At 39.3% G+C, this 20,843-nt stretch overlaps 1 protein-coding gene across 2 annotated transcripts; it reads right to left on the reverse strand.

Moving 5' to 3' along the window:
• Positions 1 to 4,253: 4,253 nt before the first annotated feature.
• LOC108430775 (coagulation factor XIII B chain-like) lies at positions 4,254 to 18,390 on the reverse strand. Of its 2 annotated transcripts, XM_017703479.1 has the most exons (12): positions 18,293 to 18,390; positions 18,127 to 18,221; positions 15,294 to 15,479; positions 13,967 to 14,149; positions 11,965 to 12,144; positions 9,413 to 9,445; positions 8,366 to 8,521; positions 7,595 to 7,639; positions 5,336 to 5,497; positions 5,098 to 5,238; positions 4,577 to 4,593; positions 4,254 to 4,419 (listed from the first exon to the last, which is right to left on the reverse strand). In XM_017703479.1, the coding sequence occupies exons 1-12, from the start codon at positions 18,373 to 18,375 to the stop codon at positions 4,417 to 4,419; spliced, it is 1,284 nt and encodes a 427-aa protein (XP_017558968.1). In that variant the 5' UTR covers positions 18,376 to 18,390; the 3' UTR covers positions 4,254 to 4,416. The 2 variants fall into 2 exon arrangements, with proteins under 2 accessions (XP_017558968.1, XP_017558969.1); XM_017703480.1 differs by lacking the exon at positions 8,366 to 8,521.
• Between the last annotated feature and the right edge of the window lie 2,453 nt (positions 18,391 to 20,843).

The raw sequence follows: 20,843 nt of genomic DNA on the forward strand, positions 1-20,843 counted from the left end.
AGTCAGTTTCAATTAAAATACATAGAAATGAACTAGTGTTGGTCATTTATTACTGTTCTGTTTGTCCCCAGAACCATGTAAATTGGACCGTTCGGTGCTTTATTACTCCTATGAAAAGGAATATCTGCTGCATGGTGAAGAGGAAGGGTTTTTTGTTCTGCCTTTTTGAGAGTCCAGGTCAAATGTGATAACGGGAGAGCGTATTATAGAGGATGCGAGTGTCCTTCATGTCCGTCCTGCACATAAACACTGTGTTCTTATCTGAGGTACTGACTCTATTGTTACTTACAGCTCAGTTACTATAAAAATCGAAAGTGTGCACGGATCATTTTTACATTTCAGAAGGATTTTAAGAGTCTGTGCTCGTTTTCCCAGTAGCTTTTTTGGTTATTTTTTTTTTTCAGGTGGGCGAAGTGAATGGGTAAGCATATAAAAACAGTGGAGTTACACTTTGTGTGATGCAAAGTCCTGCAAATCACTGTATTTAAGTGTATAAAGAACAGTGGTGGACAGTAACTGAGTAACTGAGTAAATGTAATGAGTTTCTGTACTTTAGTATTTTTGGTGTATCTGTACTGAAGTTTCTCCGTTCTGGACTTTTTCCTTTCACTCCACTACATTTCAGAGTCTAATATCCGACTTTTTCCTCCTACATTTTGAGAAATCTGTCGTTCCTTTTGGTTTCTGTGTGTATAAAAACGTCACATGTCAAAACGAAAGAAGCGCAAAGCCAGAGCACCAATCAGGGCCCAGCGGTCACTTTGTTTAGAGCTGGTTTTGACCTGTTGGTCATACCGACCCAGTGCAGCACGCGGTTCAACGTCAGCGCAGCAGCGTAAAACTTTGGGAGAGTCTGTTCAACATAAATGATGAACTAACCTAACTTTGTGTAAATAGAGCTCAATATAGAAATATGTCCACATATGCAGTCGAGACTGACGCGGCTTTTTTCTGAATTTCTACAAACACCATTTCATTTTATAGTAAATGAGTTTGGGCTGGTTTATGTTTATGAACAGACGCCTACAGATCAACATAGTAAAGGAGCTCATCTGTGATCCTGAGTTTAAAGCCAGTTTTTATTCAACTTAAACTTGGAACTAAGTTGTAAATAAATCTGAAACTGAAACTTTGCTTGTGTGTAAAAAGTGATTTCAGAGCCACTCGGTTCTCCCTGATGGAAACTGTTTACCTTCAGTGTTTTGTGCTTCTGATCATTTTAATAGACGTCAGCGTCACTAATTAATGACGTTCTATTAAAAGACTGGTTTACCAAGAGAGACGCTGGAGGACTTTCACCTGAAATGAGTTCATGAAGCCAGTCTGGTTATAAAAATGATAACAGGACATCAGAGCCAGAATTACTCTTTTAGTACTTTTACTTTATACTTAAGTACATTTGAAGGGAAATACTTTATTAGATTCCACCCGTAATGAGGTCCAAGCCGTCACCACTGCTCCACAGCAGAGGCGGGAAGCGCGCGCCTAGATCCGCTTCTGGAAACTTCGGAAGGCTTCAAAACGCGTCTGGTAGTTCGCGTTAGCGTTAAGAAAATGCTCGGTTTATTCGACGGATTCAACAGTTTTTCAGTCAAGACATTCGCTCAAACCTAATTCTCTGATTTGTTCGCGTTTAAACTCTTCATACGTCAAAATGAAAATGAGCATCACTTGCTAACAGTCAGTTAGCTTCGCCATTATCTGCTGAGGTAGGTTAGCGAGGCTAGGCTAGCGAGTCACCTATTATAGATGAAGGTTTGCTCTCACAAAGTAACGACAGAAGTAAAAAAACAACGTAATGCTACCAATTTGATCTTGAAACGGTGTCAAATTTATATTCTAGTATAGAGAACTAGTTATATTTTACTAAAGTGGTGAAGATCCCACCTATATTGAGGCAGATTCTACCCGTACTGAGGAAGATCCTACCTATATTGAGGCAGATTCTACCCGAGTCACCTCTTTTTAACTAGCTGAGATAGGTTAACTAATTTAAAGTTAGTGGCTAAGTTAATAGCTCTGTTGGAAGACCGGCTCAACTCTAACTTACGACAAAAAAGGCTCAAATCTGAGCAAGAGAGGTCGAGTGACCGGTGTTGGTGTAAACATATGTATATCAACAGATAAATACATTTGAAATAAGTACATATACAGAGAGTGTATTGGTCTGGAGTTCACAGGTACGGAGTAATCAAAAAGAAGAAAAAGAATTGGAGCAGCATGTTATTTAGAGTCCAGCCGTATTATGGCATGTGGGAATAAGCTGTTTTTGAATCTGACCGTACTGCTTCGAAGACTACGGAACCTCCTTCCAGTGGCCAGCAGCGAGAACAGTCCGTGGTGGGGGTGGGATGGGTCTCTGTTTATGTTCTGAGCTTTGGTCAGACAGCGACTTGTTGCAGTGTCCTGTATGGAGGGAAGTGAAGTCCCAATAATTGTCTCTGCCGTCCTAACCACCCTCTGCAGGGACTTCCAGTCAGAGGCGCTGCAGGCTCCTGCCCAGACAGAGATGCAGCTGGTCAGTATGCTCTCTACAGTGCCTCTGTAGAAGGTGGTGAGAATTGGAGGGGGCAGGTGTGCTCTTTTCATCCATCTCAGGACGTGTATGCGCTGCTGAGCTCTTCCGACCAGAGCGTCAGTGTGGGTGGACCAGGTCAAAGTGTCCGTTATCTGTATCCCTAGGAACTTGGTTTTGCTGACTATCTCCACTGCTGTGTCCTTGATGAGGAGTGGTGTGTGGTTGGGTTGGCTCCTTCTGAAGTCGACGATGATCTCTTTGGTTTTCTCGACATTCAGGACCAGGCGGTTTCGCACCAGTCAACCAGATGGTTCACCTCCTCTCTGTAGGCCAGGTCATTGTCATCCTGGATTAGGCCCACTACCCAATACGTCAAGATGTGTAGCATATTTTTTTGGTTCAGATCGCTTCATCCTGAAGGGAGTTACAGCCGAATATTTGGGGTCTCTTTCAAGTGAATCCCTGTGTTTTTAGTACGTTTCATTATATATTATACTACTTATTTTGGCACTAAATCTTGCCAATATTATGAATTTTTAAGTTGTATTTCGAACTACGGCTCACATGCTTTGCTTTTTTTTTTACTTTACAAAACTGTTGCATGAAACTAAGAGCTTTCAACATTGTGTGCTGTTGTGAAAAACACGGTACATTGTTATTCACAATAAGATGCTCCTTCTAATTTCCATTGCATATGACTTTTCTTGCTGTGTATTTGTATATTTAATTTTCCTGCTCTCTACTTTTTTGGATTATGCTCATCCTTATGTTTTGTATGATGAGTGTTTATTACTAATTTTTGCTGAATATTTCTTTATTTTTGATGCAGCCAAGAAGAATGCACCCCCCCCGCATCTGTTAAAGATCGAGTATGTTTAGCACAGTGAGGTAGGCTGACCTCAGATGACCATTCTCTTGCTGTATCTCTCTCCCACACATAGGTAAACACTTACTGGCCATTTTTAAGGTACTCTTAACTTATAGATTGCAGTCTGTCCGTTTTTCTGCATACCTTTTAGCCCCTTTTCACCCTGTTCTTAAGTGGTCAGAACCCCCACAGGACCACTACAGGGCAGGTACTATTTGGGTGGTGGGTCATTCTCAGCACTGCAGTAACACTGACATGGTGATGGTGTGTTAGTGTGTGTTGCGCTGGTCTGAGTGGATCAGACACAGCAGTGCTGCTGGTTTATAAACACCTCAGTGTCGCTGCTGGACTGAGAATAGTCCACCAACCAAAAATATCCAGCCAGCAGCGTCCTGTGACCACTGATGGAGGACTAGATGATGACCAACACAAACTGTGCAGCAGCAGATGAGCTGTCGTCTCTGACTTTACATCTACAAGGTGGGCCGACAAGGTAGGAGTGTCTAATAGAGTGGACAGTGAGTGGACACAGTGTTTAAACACTCCAGCAGCTCAGCTATGTCTGATCCACTCGCACCAGCACAACACTCTCTAACATACCACCAACACATCAGTGTTACTGCAGTGCTGAGAATGACCCACCACCCAAATAGTATATATATATATATATATATATATATATATATATATATATATATATATATATGTAAATGAATTTTATGGTGGTCATCTATGAATTTAGACATGGTTCATGTGATCTGGTGAAAATAATTTCAGGTTATATATTTAAAAAATTAAAAAAAAAAAGTGATTGAGCCATTTATATTAGTTTTTAAGATAAGTATGATGCTTATGAGGTAAACATGCTTTGACGAGACCACAGTTGTTTATTCAGGATCTGTTTTTAATCAGACGTTCTGAGAAACGTTACAGTAACGCTTAAAGGTAAAGCAGTTACAGGTCGTTCCAGTCGCTCTGCAGTTTTGTGTGTTTCAGTAAAAGCTGCAGCAGGAAGACGTTCACACACATCTCACTGTAAAGACACGAAAAAGCATTAATTACACACTTTATTACAATGATTTAGAGCTGTTATTAGCCGTGTTGACCAATACAGTTATTTCTCCTTCTGTCATATCACAACTTACGAGGTCGAATCATTTGAAATGCTGAGATGTTGTGTTTATACTTACCCAGTCGTCATCACCACCTGAAAACAGATGAAACCGTCATCAACTACAGCACAAATACAAGCCAAATAAAATCCCTCAGAGATGAAAAATGTCCAGTTTTCTGAAAAGCAGAGCAGAGAAATCTCCGAGCGGCTCCTGCACAGATGGACCGTTTAGCCCTCAGACTATTTATGTTCCCTCTTGGTTGGAGTGTGTAATAAATGTGTTTTATATGGTTAGTCGTCAGCGTCTGTTTCAGGCTCACTTGTGCTTAGACATAGAGGGCAGTCATGGGCTGGAGGTTAGGGAACCAGCCCTGTGACCGGAAGGTTGCTGGTTTGATCCCCTCGGCAGACAATCCATGACTGAAGTGCCCTTGAGCAAGACACCTAACCCCCAACTGCTCCTGGGGCGCCGTGGATAGGGCTGCCCGCTGCTCTGTGCAAGTGTGCTCACTGCCCCCTAGTGTGTGTGTTCACTAGCGTGCACGTCAGTAACTCTATAGAGTGTTTATGTGCAGGACGGACATGAAGGACACTCACATCCTCTATAGAGCGCTTTTCCGTTGTCACATTTGACCTGTACTCTGGAAAGGGCAGTACAAAAAAAACCTTCCTCTACTCCGTGCAGCATGTACTCTCTTTGAGAATAATAAAACTTTGACTGATCCAGTTTACATGGAGCTGAGGAAACAGAGAATAGAGGTCAATCATCTGCAGATTAGCTGAATTAATGAATTTACACTTTCAACTTTCATGTTGAGCTATAAGTGAAACTGACCTTTACAAGCAGGCAGCTGTGTCCATTTCCTGTCAACACACTTTACTTCTGCTGGTCCGTCAAGTTTGTGAAGATAAGCGCACCTCACTGTTAATGCCAGCCCATCTGGAGCCTTCGTAACATCTCCGTGTTCAATAATGGGTAAATCTCCACAATGCCTGACTGAACATAACAGACATTAGTGTTTAGTGAAGATGTGCCACGTGGTCATCATATGGAAATTTAAAAGACAAAAACAATTATTTCAAATGAAAAAAAAAAATCTGAAAAATAGCATTCAGAGCATATTAAAGTGCTAATCAGCAGTGAACGTTTTATATACAGGTATATTAGTGTGGAAGTCAGCATTGCCGCGCCGTGCAGTGTCACTTTCCTTACTAAGCAGTTTGTTTAATGTCCATGCCTTAAAAAGTTACTATGGAAACTATGGAAGTTCATTCGTGCCAGATTGAAGAAAATTTAAGTTTTTTCCCCTTCCCTGGTTTCTTTCTCATGTTCTTTATTATGGCTTCAGTATAAAAGGCCCAGTCCCACTTTACCGCTTAGCCCTACCCCTCCGTTTTGCGTGTTCACGTCTAGGGGTAGGGTGTCCTGATTTGTGTTGAGATAGAGGGGTGGGGCTAAGTGTTAGAGCTACATGACCTTCCAAACAGAGGTTTTTCGGAGACTCCAAAACATGAGAGAAAAACGGGCAAGATGATTTGTGCAAGTGACCAATGAAATTCACAAATGTGAGAATTTTCTCCTTCAGAAATGACGGTATACGTTGAATTATCATAGTTTAATGTTGTTATAATGTATTATGGTCCTTTACTTCGTTGCAAGCATAACAAGTCACTGGCGAATCTCTGACTTCAGCTTCATATCACTGAAGAATTAGGGGGGGTGATAATAAATAATTGCCCCCCTCTTTGAAGGCGTATGACCCCTAAATGTAACTAAAGCCCAGCAGTGAGGAGCTGAACTTTCTCCTCCTCTGCTGTCCCTGCAGACGGGCAGGGTCGCCTACAGAGCGGCGCTGGTAGCTGTTAATGAAGTGATGCTCTTTTATTAGAGGGCTGTTCCATTCCGTAGGGAAGAGTGCAACCACTACCCTGTAGCTCAGGTCCAAGGGACAAGGTGACACTCAAAAACAAGGGATGGTGGTGAAAATAAGAAATGGGACTGGGCCTTAGTATCACAAAACAAAGTTTCTCTGGCTCCATCCACTCCCCTCCACTGTTCACACTGGCAGCTCATAAGAATATGATGGTTGGATTAACCCTAATTACCTTAATTCACACTTACAGTCTACCCACACTATGTGGCCAAAAGTTTGTGGATGCCTGCTTTTCCAGTATTTCTTCCAAAATCAAAAGTATTACAGGCTTTACACTAGATGTTGGAGCATTGCTGTGAAGATTTGATGTAGCATTAGTGAGGTCAGGTACTGATGTTGGATGGTCAGTTCTGGATCTCCAACTCATCCCAAAGGTATTTATGGAGTCCATCACTCCAGAGAACACAGTTCCACTGCTCCACAGCCCAGTACAGGATGGCATGTTCTATTATCAATGCTTTTTCTATGGAGATTTTACAAGTGCATTTAATTCTGTGTGCATTTGAACTCCTGTGTCAGCAGTGGCTGCACCTTAATGCATCCGAATTCACAAACAAGAAGGCATGTGCACAAACCTCTGACATTACAAGTACTTTGGAATAATGTTTGCACAATATTGATTTAGCACCTCAGAAAGTACCATATTTCTTCTTAAAAGGTGACTTAATATCTCAAAATAATGACCTTTCTGAAGAGTCAAAGACTGAAATAATGAAGTGGTCAAGAAAGTAACTTGTTATTTCGGGATAATAAGTCGTTATTCTAAAATTCTAGAAAATAAGTAATTATATCAACTAAGTAAGTCAATATTTATAGTAAACGAGTACAGTTTTAAAGAGAAGACCTCATTGTCTTTAAGACAGTAAGTCAATATTTTGTGAGTCATTATTCCAACATAGTGAGCTTATGATGTATCTGACATTGAGGTATTTTACTGTCCACACAGGGTTATAATAACACCCATAAGTCCCTGCTGATGCCAGCTGACCCTTGATATGTCCCAACAAGACTGTCGGAATAACAGTTTATGTATTGGTGCAATGTTTGTCTTTAAAGGGACAGTCCACAAGACTTAGATTAAACCAGAAAAAACATTATTTATATTTTTATGGCAGCATTAACAACAATAACAATGTGAGTGCTTTTGTGGTCATTATTACCGTGGGAATATTCTGGCCTGCTGGAGTCAGATCTTTCAGATCTTTCTGTAAGAGAGAATGGAAAAACTGTTTTAATGTTTAATAATTGTAATGCAAGACCATTTTTCTAAGTCTGCTTTTATTGGATATGTTCAAAAGCCCAACATGTTTTTAGTTTCAGTGAGTTTTTTTAATGCCTAACTGGTGCTTGGGGGTATTTCTTTTGCTTGATTCTACAAAGGCAGTTATCATTGGTGAACTGCGAGCAAGCCAGTTATATATCTATAAAACGTGTAAGGCCTTCTGTTCAACTCCTGAAGTCCTAATGAATAGAAGAGCTTACTTGGCTGAATCTACCTAGATACCACAGAGAGGACAATCCTGATTAGGTCATTCTCTGCTGGGTGTTTCAAGGTTTCAATACTTCTGTTTCCAGTCAAGTCTTAGTAATAAAAAAAAGACTAGTACTATTGTGCTTACGTGGTTCAGACACAACAAGCATGGCGATTGTATGAAGTAAAGATGAATTCATTCGGCCTTCTCTGCAGAAGGTCTGGAAGGTTTTCTCCAAAGCTTATATTAAGATGTTTGATTGGATTGGATTGGCAGTAATTTGTGCCGGTCAGATTAAATGACATAATGTTCTTTTTTCTAAATCAAATCAAAAAATGTAAATAAACACAATCTGTTTGCACACTGGGGACATTGAAGACATTAACAAATTGTCTGTAAATGAACTGAATCACAAGTGAATTTACACGTTCATTTGTGTTAAGAACAAGTGACGCTGACCTACACAAACAGGCACCTCTGACCATTGTCCTCTAAGACACATTACTTGTTGTGGACCTCTGAGTTCGTAAGGTGGATAACACCGAAATGTTAAGGCAAAATCAGAAATGTCCAATTTTCCATTTTTAACAGAGGGGTAGGCTCCACATTCCGTAACTGAAAAAGGGGAGACATTTGCGTTAACTTTAGAGGTTCCATCTGTTTACTGTGCAGAGATTAAAAAGAGAGAAATCAACAATGTTTTGAATTCACAGCTCAGCAGAGGACGGCTGCAGGAACAAAGCCTCATATGATCTCTGTTTGTGTGGGTTTGTAGTTTTCTGTGTCTTCCCTTCACAGCCTGCTAAAATTTCATGATGAGTGCACCAGTTGAAATGTTTCTAAAGTACATGAAAAAACGTTCATTTAAAATTAAGAGTGTCCGCCTGTGGAGTTATCACTTTGGGTACATGAGGTTTTGTTCCAACAGCAGCGTACGCAACTACATTGACTCTGTGCAAGTAACACTGTGAGCAGCGGTGGCTTGCAGTGTTCGTCTTCTTGTTAACCAGTTATCAAGCTATCAGTTATCAATTTGTTTAATTGAATAAGTGTTAAAAAGAGCTTAATGCGGTAGAAAATAATGGTCTGTATCCTAAAGCCAGAAAACAACACAAATAAACAACATGAAAATGTGAAATATTCAACTTTTTAGTTTTCACTTAAAAAAATAAAATGAGCAGAATGCATTCTAAATACTGTTTTAGCCGCTGGTTTGGTGTCTAGATGTCCTAAATTCATTTGCCACACTCGCACCTTGTCGTGGAAAGCAGAAATGCTTCATCACGCAAGAGCACAGACGTCTGGAAGGCTAAGAACAATTACCTGGCACATTCAGATTTGAGGCAACACACCGTTTACAGAGAAACTGCACTGAAATGTGTAGAAACATGTCATCTTTAAGTGTGTTCTCTGTAAAGGTTGTGTTAACTTCACCTAGAAAATCAAGGTGCTTCTTGTAGCAGAGTCAGCAATGAGAACTGTGAGTGCTTTGGTGGTCATTATTACCGCGGGAAATTGGTGGACCCTCAGCTTTTGGTTCTGTAAGAGAAAAAGAGAAAGAGCTATTTAATGTTTAAGAAGTGTAGTATAAGAAAAGGCCTCTCAGTTTGGTATATTCAGAGATTTAGGGGCGTGTTACAAACCACTTTTTAAGGTTTGCAATCTATGAGCAGTTACTTTAGGTGGCTATACAGTTACATCCTCTACACCCCGTGACCTGCACTGCATACACGGAAATCTTAACAAGTCGGAACGTCTTGCAATTTTGTGTTTTTTATTGAAAGATTATCAGAGACAACTGCTTCTTCACTGGCAGTATTTATAATGAGGTGCTATACACACACACATACACACAGTACCAAAGGTTTGGACACACGCTTCTCATTCAATGTTTTTTCTTTATTTTTATTATTTTCTACATTGTAGATTAATATTGTAGACATCAGAACTATGAATGAACACATGGAATTATGTAGCAACCGGAATAAAAAAAAACAGAATATCGCTGCTGTCGGGACAAAACCTTTTATCTCCATTTTTCAGTTTGTTATGTAATTTGAAAATACCCGTTGCCCTTTATGTTGTGTGTAAATTTCATGATGAATGGGCTAAAAGAAACGGCCCAAAATGACTTTAAAAATTCTGGTTCTGTTGACTTCCATTAAAAGTAAAGAAAGTTTTTTCCTTCTCCTGTGAAGCCATTTTGGAGATACGAGGTTTTGTTCCGACAACAGTGACATGTTTTATACTTTACATTCTGCAAAGTAGCCACCTTTTGATTTAATGACAGCTTTGCACACTCTTGGCATTCTCTCAATCAGCTTCGTAAGGCAGTGATCTAGAATGGTTTTAATGAACAGGTGTTAATTCATTGTCAAGAGTCAATTTGTGGAATTACTGGTCTTCTTAACCCATGCTTGATGTTGGCTCTGTGGGACCCATTTTCAATATTTACCAAAACAAGAAATGATGTGGTTTATTATTTTTTCAGCCTCAGATTCTTGGTCTTTGCTCATTTTCTGTGAGGAACATATAAAATAACCCATTTTCAGAGCTTCACTCTGTTCACCCCCCACATTTATATTACACACATGTGGTGTTGGGCTGAACCCCCAGGGAGTAAAAGTGAGGAGGTGCTGTGTCCTTCACTCTGTTCTCCTCCTACATGGCCTGCTGTTAGTGTATGTGTGTGTGTGTGTGAGGGTGGACAACATGGACAGGCTGCTGACTGGCTACAGCTGCTAAAAGAGAACCCTACACTGGACGCTTATGACATTATAAACATCTTGTATTTTTACATAAGTTGTTATGGCTGTATTGATTTGAAAAACAATAATGCAGTTGTGTTATGTGGAGGAAGGGTTGGTACACATTTCTATGGTTCTTTATAGAATGTTTCTTCATAGTTTTGATGTCTTCAGTATTAATCTACAATGTGGAAACTAATAAAAAGAAAGCAAATAAAGCAAAACATTTTATGAGAAGGTGTATATATGTGTACTATAAATGTGTATACACACACACACACACACACACGCGCATATTTTCTAAGCCACTTATCCTTCTGGGTTGGGGGGGTGGCTGGAGCCTATCCCAGCAGTCATTGGGCATAAGGCAGGAAACAGCCTGGACAGGTCACCAGTCCATAACAGGGCAGACAGACATAAATATACATTCACATATACATTCACACCTATAGGGGCAATTTAGCATATGGCTGTTGTCACATCAAAGCCTCAAATCTCCAACATTGTAACTGTACAGGAGAAGGAAAAAACATACTCTACTTTTAATGTAAGTCAATAGAAGCAGACTTTTTTACATGTAGTTTTGGGTCATTTCTTTTTGTCCATTCATCTTTAATTTACACACAACATATAAGCCTATGGGTATTTTCAAATTTTGTCAAAAACTGAAAAATGACAAAAATGGAGATACAAGGTTTTGTCCTGACAGCAGTGAGATCCAGTTGGCCTGATTGCATGAGGAAACCTATGCAGGGGAACATGCAGACTCCACACAGAAAGGACCCTGGTTGCCGCACTAGGAATCGAACCCAGGCCCTTCTTGCTGTGAGATGACAGCGCCACATTAAACACGTAGATCATTTGTGAGGTTTTATGTATCAAAAACAGTCATAGTTCATTTGTACATGACCATTTTTCAACCTCTCTCTCTATATATGTATTGCTATATGTATATAACTGTATATATAGTTTTTTTCATTTTACTTCTCAACTTTTATTTGTTTAAATTTTGTTAAAACTCTAAAACTTTCTCATGTCCATGTTTAGGTGAAACAAATCATCAGTGTCACTACTAGGTTGAGAGAGGACCGCCACCCAAAAATATCCAGATAAGAGGATATCTGCGGTCAGAAACTGACCATTGGTGAAGGACCAGATGATGAGGCTAACACAAACTGTGCCTTAACAGGTGAGCTACAGTCTCTAACCGCACACCAGCAAGATGGAGCTACTGCAGAGGGGTTTCTGATAAATTGGCCGGTGAGTTTATATACCTGCAGAGTGAAGACAGCAGGAGTAAGACAGTCTTACCACACTTGGGTGTATGGTCCCATGTAGATTTCGCACATGTGCTTTTATCCTTTCCCTCGAACTCGTACCCCTCCTTACAAAGGTATGTAATTGTTTCACCTTCATCAAACGTATCCCGGTATGGATGTTTGATCAGTGCATTAGGAACATGACTGGGAGCATCACATGCGTTCCTTTTTCCTGCAAATTAATAAAAAGGTAACACTTCATGAGAGGGGCAGCGTTCATAAGGCTGTAAAACACCCTTCTTAATAATCCTAATATAATCCTACATAAACAGATAAATCACATGGGCAAAAGTATTGGGACACCTACACATTGCACCTAGAGGAGATTTCATGACATCCCATTCTAAATCCATAGGCATTCATAAGGAGTTGGATCCCCTTTGCAGCCCTAACAGCTTCCACTCTTCTGGGAAGCGTCTACAAGATTGTGGAGTGTGTCTGTGGGAATTTCTGCAACAAGGCTGCTTTTGCCAATTTCAGTGCCATGTCAACTCAGTAAGAGTTATGGCGATTGACGATGGAATCATTATTAATATCTGTCCAGGTTTATGCCAGTTGTCCTGAAAGGCTGTCTAAGGTGTTGTGTAACACCTACAATAGCCTTTCATGACATTTATAAGGGTTTATTCCAATAAACTTCAGTGGTAGTAAAAAATGAGCTGAAATGGCATTGAAAGGAAGAAAAGCAGCTTTGTGATGTCATTGCATTAGGAATAGGTCTAAGGCATTACTTGCTAAATAATAATAAAATAAAATCCGTAACACTCTACTGAAGGGCTGTGGTCCTAAGAGCATACATAGCCTTTCATGGCAGCTGACATAAATCTGTATTGATCTACCAAATTTGTTCAAGGTCAAGAGCTGAAAACATATTTCAGACTTTTAACCCACTTGGACCGAAACTTTAGGTTGTGACAAATTTAAGCTCATGTTGAGCAGAACTCAGGAATGCTAGCCAGCGCAGGACTGGCAAACACGGCTTTGAACAGCACATAAAATCATCATATTTTCATCAAAGTACTAAAAAGTACTTAATTGCAGAAAATCTGTCTTTCGGAAATGACGATTCGTAACATTCCACACTGATTTTCAGACTGCTCTATAAAATCAGTGTTTTCTGAATGTTTCATGCTCATTTTTAAACTTTGGGACACATTTAGTTCCAAGCAATCTGATCTAACTGCTACCTTATAAAACTGCTGCCCAGGTAACACAGGTAGTTCAAAACACCATGTGGCCATGAGGGGCAGGGATGCAGCCTCATTTCCTGCTCTGAAATGCAGGGGCGTGGCTAAAATAAGGCTCCTACAGGCAAAAACTGTTATTTCGGTAGTGATGTGAAAATATTGGACACTTTATTTTTAATAAAGTTGTTTTATTTAACAATTAAACTAAAACTAAACCTTTCAACGTCACTTTGGAAGAAATTAAAAAGATATTTAAAAAGAAAAACGTTTTTTATCACAAATTGTTTTATTTTAAATTACATTTTATTTTCAAAAGTGTAAATTTAGGGGTTATGGCTTGGGACAGACTCCTCCCAGTAGAAAGTACTTATTATTATCTCTGTTACTGTCTTGGCTTTAAATAGATCAGATCAGAATCCTTGAACTATCTAAGCTCTGAATATTTTGTTTTTAGTTTAAACTAATTTGGTAAAAGGGTCTGTATAGACATCTATAAACACATATTCCAACACTTTTGAACAAGGCTTTTATCAGTTCCAGTGTCATTCCAGCTCAGTAACTTGGACAAAGATTGACATGTGCTGGAATAATCCTTCATAAATGTCGGCACAGATTTCTGTCAGTTGTGATGAAAGGCTTGTGTAGGTGTTCTGTAGCCTGTAAACGCTACTCTTCAGTAAAGCATAATCAAAAATCTGTTCTTTGCTCCATGATAACTCAGTGGAGCTGAGGCATGTTGCTGAGACATAGTGCTGATTAAGACATTAATGGATTTGAAGGGCTTCACATATAGAAAAGGACACTCACGCTGACATTTGGGCAGAGGTCCCCATTCTCCATTTTCACATGCTGCTTGTTTTTCTTGTAATTGTAATTCAAACTCGTAGCCTTTATCACAAACAAAGGTAACTATGCTGTTATTAGGATATGACACCTGTGATGGCTTTGGCGTGGCGTGTGGCACAACTGGTGCGATACAGTTACTCTCAGCTAGAAAAACAAAGAGAAGAACATTTACACATTTACAGTTTGGACAACATGCAAATACACTATATGTCCAAACACCTTTAGACACCTGCTCAGTGAAAAGTATTAGTAGTGAATTCGCTGCAGTAACAGCCTCTGCTCTTCCGAGAAGGCTTTAGACTAGATGATGGAACATTGCTGTGAGGATTTGATTGAGCACTAGTGAGGTCAGGTACTGATCACTCACCAGGGCTACATTATCAAAAACTAGGGCTACGTTATCAAAAACTAGGGCTACTTTATCTAGATGCTGAACATTGCTGTGAGGATTTGATTGAGCATTGGTTAGGTTGAGTACTGATGTTGGATGATCAGATCAGTAAAGGTATTGGATGGAGCTCCATCACTCACCAGGGCTACATTATCAAAAACTAGGGCTACTTTATCTAGATGTTGAACATTGCTGTGAGGATTTGATTGAGCATTGGTTAGGTTGAGTACTGATGTTGGATGATCAGATCAGTAAAGGTATTGGATGGAGCTCCATCACTCACCAGGGCTACATTATCAAAAACTAGGGCTACTTTATCTAGATGCTGAACATTGCTGTGAGAATGTGATTGAGCATTGGTTAGGTTGAGTACTGACGTTGGATGATCAGATCAGTAAAGGTATTGGATGGAGCTCCATCACTCACCAGGGCTACATTATCAAAAACTAGGGCTACTTTATCTAGATGCTGAACATTGCTGTGAGAATGTGATTGAGCATTGGTTAGGTTGAGTACTGACGTTGGATGATCAGATCAGTAAAGGTATTGGATGGAGCTCCATCACTCACCAGGGCTACGTTATCAAAAACTAGGGCTACTTTATCTAGATGCTGAACATTGCTGTGAGAATGTGATTGAGCATTGGTTAGGTTGAGTACTGATTTTGGATGATCAGATCAGTAAAGGTATTGGATGGAGCTCCATCACTCACCAGGGCTACATTATCAAAAACTAGGGCTACGTTATCAAAAACTAGGGCTACTTTATCTAGATGTTGAACATTGCTTTGAGGATTTGATTGCCACCCCTGATGTAGATGAGTAGACCAGTGAAAGTTGTTTATATCATTGTTATAAAAAAACAGTATTATGGGATGGCAGCACACTGTATACTTACGAACACAGTGGGGTGTGTGGGACCATTCACCATTTCCGCACAGTAACTCTCCCCACCATGTTTCAACAACAGGTTTCAGACCTTTATTACAGCCATAGGAAACTTTGGTGCCGTGATCGTAGATGTGCTGCCAAGGAACTAGAAAGCCGTTGCGAAGCGGCGGTCTCTTACAGTCTTTTAGATCAACTGCAGAAAAGACATTCAAGAAAATGGATATAGTTTAAGTCAGTATCCGTGCTGTGACGTGTTTATGAACAAAATGTATCGGGGAGGGTCTAGCTGAGCATTTCTCTCCATGATTGGTGGAAGGGGATGTGAAGCATCCCTCGTATCAAGTTTCCCCGCCTGCCGGTGCACGGTGACATAATCAAAATCAGAAGACATTTTAGAGGAAAATAAGTCATTACATTTTGATGCAAGATTACCAGAAAAGAAAAAAAAATTCAAACGATATAATATGATGTAACCAGGAAGCAAAAAGTATTTGGACACTTTACCCCCCCCTCTTGATAAACTTTAATGAAGTTACGAAAGTTACAGCATTAAACGGATGGTGGGTTCTTTGTGTGGAAAAAAAGGAGAACTCCAGGCAGACGACACTAATACTACTGTAAAGCATTGATGTGGAAGTCTGGAGCTCTTCTAACAATGGTGTCGCCGAGCTTGTGTTCTTTGATGGGATCGAGACCTCTGAAAGGCATATTGAGTGTAAGCATGCAGTCTGCAATGAAATAACAATCTGAACCTCACCAGCTGCAGTTTTCAAACGCTCTGTTTAAAATAAATGCCTCTTGATGTTTTGTTTCTCAACAAAATAAACTTAACAATGTAATAATTAACATGTAATGGATGATAAATAATTTTTTTAAATGTGCCTACTTTTTAAAATCAAAAACTTCTTTTTTGAACCGTGTACAGAGGTCATTTTAGGCTACGTTGCCATGAGGCCACATTCTTCAACAATGGAAAGAAATGATAGAGTGTAATACAAGAAACTGGACTTTTTACATAAATATTCACAGCAAAACTGAGTATCTACAGTACTGGTTGATCTTGAAATATTATGACTGCTACCAAATTACTGAACAATTCAATTTCAGTTTATTTTTAAAGAAACCATGTTACCAATTTGAAACATTGTGTAGGCGTTTCTTGCACACAAAACTGATTTTAAATCAGAAATAATAGATAAAAACCAGGTTAAAACATAAAAAAATCCAAGTAATCAGGATTGGCTTTCATTTTTTAAACAAAACACAGAATTTACTGCCAAATGACAGAATGGACTGAAATGGGCTGCAAGCCTCTAATATTACATACATATTAATGCTAAAAAAAGCTGGATTTAATGAGTAAAACAAAAAAAAAAACTAAGAAAACTATAAAAATGATTTCATACACAAAATATTCTAAGTGAAAAATTACACAATAACTGCAATGTTCTCTCTTGCTACTGGCTAAAATCTATTCCACTGTCGTACAGTGTTGCTTCAAGCCAACAAACATAGTTCACCTCTTTTATAGCATAGAAATCTTTTATATGATATTGCATGTAGGAAAAATTAACCTCAAACTCCAACAGATATTTTTTGATGGATAGAAAGTTTTAACCTTTTAACTGTCATTGAATTTCATCATGTCATAATAAAGGGAGGAAACATCTTATATTGAGGCAACACCATGTTCCAACCTGCACTGAGAAGAAAAAACTAGGTAAACTGGACCGTTAGAATGGTCATTGTTGTGACGCATCAGAAAAAGCAAGCATTACACAACAGTAAGAAAAAAAAAGTGGAATATACGGAATTTATAATGTATTTAATGGCAATTTTATGAACATATTACAGATGTTCTTTTGTCTTCAGTAATTTCGGGAACAGGGTAAATACAGGACTTATACAAAACAATGGAAATGATACGAAATGCAGCTGGTATAAATGTTTATGAAGTGGAGCTCAGCTGACTTTCCAAACTTTCTCCATAATTCATTGTTTAGATGTAAACAAAGTACTTCAGAGTAGTTTGATGTAAAGGAACTTACTGATTCATATTCTTTGCAGTGAAAGTGAACCAGGGGTTAAAATATCGGCAATGCATACGTGAAAGTATGTGCGCCCCTGGTTGAACATGTTTTATTGATTTCCTAAAAGGTGAATAAGTTAACATGTCCTCTAGAGAGAACACGCGTACATTTAATGCATAATAACTGTTTATTTGCTGCATTTAACATAAAGGGGAGACACGAAATGGGCACAATTTATTTTTTATATTATTATTTTATTTATTTATTTATTTTTAAAGTTTTGTACAGGGGGTGTTCAAACTTTTGCGTACAACCAAACGGCCATCTAAAACCACCAGTAAACCTACACATCTTCTGAGGTGTTATATGAAATGTTAATGATGATGAAATAGTGGAAAATCTGAAAAACTTAAATTTAAAAAAAAAAAAAAAAAAAAATTAAATTTCTTTGGGGACTTTTTTGCCCCACAACACCCTGCATGTATCCCTCCACCATGCAGGTGTTTTAGAAATTTAGGTCAAAACCTTCTCAAAACAGTGTCTCAGGCATCAGGTGGATGTCTGGTTCCTATCACCACCACGGTCAACAATTCTGACTCTCTAAGTTTCCACAGAATGGAGCGTTTCACACCAAACCACTCTGAATGACTTTCATCACATCTTAACCACTGAATTAATGCAAAAAGTCACTGAAATGACCATTTAATTTATTCACACGCAGCACGACCGATTTCTCATTAAGCCTAAAAACGCTGTCACATTTTTCCACAAACTTCTATTTATAGTAAACTGGGATTTTAAAGCTCTTACTTGCGCTGGCCTGACACAACCAAACACTGAGAGTGAGCAGAATAATCTTCATCTTGTTCGGGTCGTTCTTCACCTCGGACCACGGGGCTAGACTTCTGCTTAAAAAGACATACAAGTCACTCTTAAAAACAAGCTGCTTTGTAAATAATCAGAGTTAATGATCTACCTCTTAACTCTCTTTACCAGAAACCACGAGAATAGCAAGATTTCACCACTGCAGATTTCACAATGTCCTCGGTTGCTCAACATCAAGACCAGCACAGGAAAGTCTGAAAAAAGTCCTTCTCACTGTGTTTACAGAAGTCTCTTCTGACAGTAGTGTTTAAATTTGGGGAAATGCTTGATAGGACTTTGCACCAAACTTTGTAAGGTGATCAGTCTGAGATTGTGAAATGTCTGTGGAGAAACCGAGTCAGTGCTTGTTTGATTCACAGTGCATATATGGAGTTGTATGAAAAGGTTTGGGCACCACTGGCTGAATTACATGTGTTCATTTTAGAAAAGTCGTAAACACAACCACTGTAGCACAACATTATTTTAATGCATGCTCACTTTATATTCGATGATACTTGATGAACGAAGAAAATGAATAAATAAAATATACAACAGTAGTTGTTGCATGGGCAAAGGTTTGGACAGCCTACTAAGTCAGTGCTGAGAAACAAACCCTTCGTGGCAGATATCACAGCTTGTAGCCGACTAAAAGTCTTTTTCTTCTTTATTTGTAACTTTCACCAACACGTCTTTGCTGAACACTTCTAGTTCTGCAATATTCTTGGGCCTGCATGTCTAAGATCTACCCACAGATTTTCAAAAACCGGTGAGGCCATTCCGAAAGCTTCCACTTCCATACCTTAAAGTCGCTCATGGTGGATTTCCAGGTGTGTTGTTCTATTATACAAAACCCCATTTCTAGAAATGTTGCGATAAAAACAAGAACCTGCGGTTTGTTGACTCTCGTGAACCCTTATTTAACTGACAGAAGAACAAAGAAGTAACTTTTAATGTTTTGGCTGACCAACTTGACAAATTTTGAATTGAACTAAAGGCAAAATAAGTGAGTGAAACATTCCACACTAATTGTTAGGAGGTGAGGAAATCATGACTGGGTGTAAAAGGCTCATCCACCAAAGCTTGTCTTTGCAGTCAAAGATGAGTCGTGGCTCAGTACTTAAGTTCCAAAAAGGACCATTTTTAAGCAGAAAATTCCAAAGGATTTAGGTCTTTCAGCCCGTACCATACATAACATAGTGAAAAGCTTTAGGGCAGGGGTCACCAACATGGTGCCCGTGGGCAAGGACCACACCATTTGTTGTTGCTATTCTTTTTTTAAATCAACGGTTGCCGTGGAGACCAGCTAGCGGGCGCAGCGAAGGTGAGGAGATGCTTTACCCCGAGAACATGGCAGAAAAAAGAAAGAAAACATCATTTTCACAATGAATGAATGAATGAATTTTTCCGACCGCGAAAGATTCCTGCGTGTGTCTCATTTGCGGGACGGCTGGGGCGACGGCGAAGCGGCACAATGTGGAGAGACATTGTGGGTGTGGCCAAGTCGATTTCAGTTATTGAAAAATCGTGACAAATGTGTTTGTTAAATGTAACGTGATCATTTGGTTGAAACCACTGCAGATGTGGTGATAAGTTCGGTAAAATCTGAAAGTTGGTTTTTGTATGTTACATAATTGATAATCTGTACAGACTTGCTGCAGCGTAGTGCATGACTGTTGCAGACGTGATTGTTTGAAAATGTAAATACTTGCAGAGATTTATAGAAATAAACTGTTGCATGTTGATATTTATCTGTTTCCTACCTTGTTAAATCATTGTTGATAATTATTGTGAGAAATCATTAACACGATCTGTGTCTTCGCATAGATGAATATCATTCATTATTAATAATAACATATAATTAAAGGTAAATTGGGCAAATTTGTTATTTCAGAAGTGTGTTTCATACTGGTAGCCCTTCACATTAATCGGTACCCAAGAAGTAGCTCTCAGTTTCAAAAAGGTTGGTGACCCCTGCTTTAGGGCGTCCAGAAAAATCTCAGTCCGTGTGCGGCAAGGCTGGAAAACACTGTTGAAACTATTTTATACAAAAAGAAAGCCATACATCAATTCTATGCATAAACGCAGCTGAGTTCTCTGAGCCCAGGCTCATCCGATATGGTCCAAAAGACAGTGGAGATGTGTTCTGTGGCCAGATATGTCCACATTTCAGATTGTATTTGGGAAAAATAGACCTTAGTTCTCCTTGCCGAGACGAAAGGGACCATTCAGGCTTTTATCAGTGAAAGATGCAAAAGCCAACATCTGGCTCCTTAACCTTGCAGGCTTCTTACCCCAGCTTATCCTGTTCTTTATAATTGAATAGCTTGTTTCCAAAAACCTCGAAATAAAACATTTATTACTGATAATTTACAATACGCCAATAAAATAATTTATAATAAGAAGAAATGGTTGTTTAATGATAATATACTGCATTCATGACAGGAGAACAAAGAGAAACTGAGCAGAACAGACGCTTCCATCATCTCCAGCTTGAAGCTCCTGCTCTAATGTGCGGCTGAGTCTCCCTGAGGAATTCTTACTGTCATATGGGCTGCACTGAGCACGCCCGCTTTTATGGCTGCCCGCGGACAGAGGAAGCTGTGGGTCTGGCAGCAGTTCAACCTGAGAGCTGTGGAGGAACCTGCTGTGCTCTTTGGAGGAAA

This window comes from Pygocentrus nattereri, chromosome 2 (assembly GCF_015220715.1).
Source record: "Pygocentrus nattereri isolate fPygNat1 chromosome 2, fPygNat1.pri, whole genome shotgun sequence".
Taxonomy (NCBI): domain Eukaryota; kingdom Metazoa; phylum Chordata; class Actinopteri; order Characiformes; family Serrasalmidae; genus Pygocentrus; species Pygocentrus nattereri.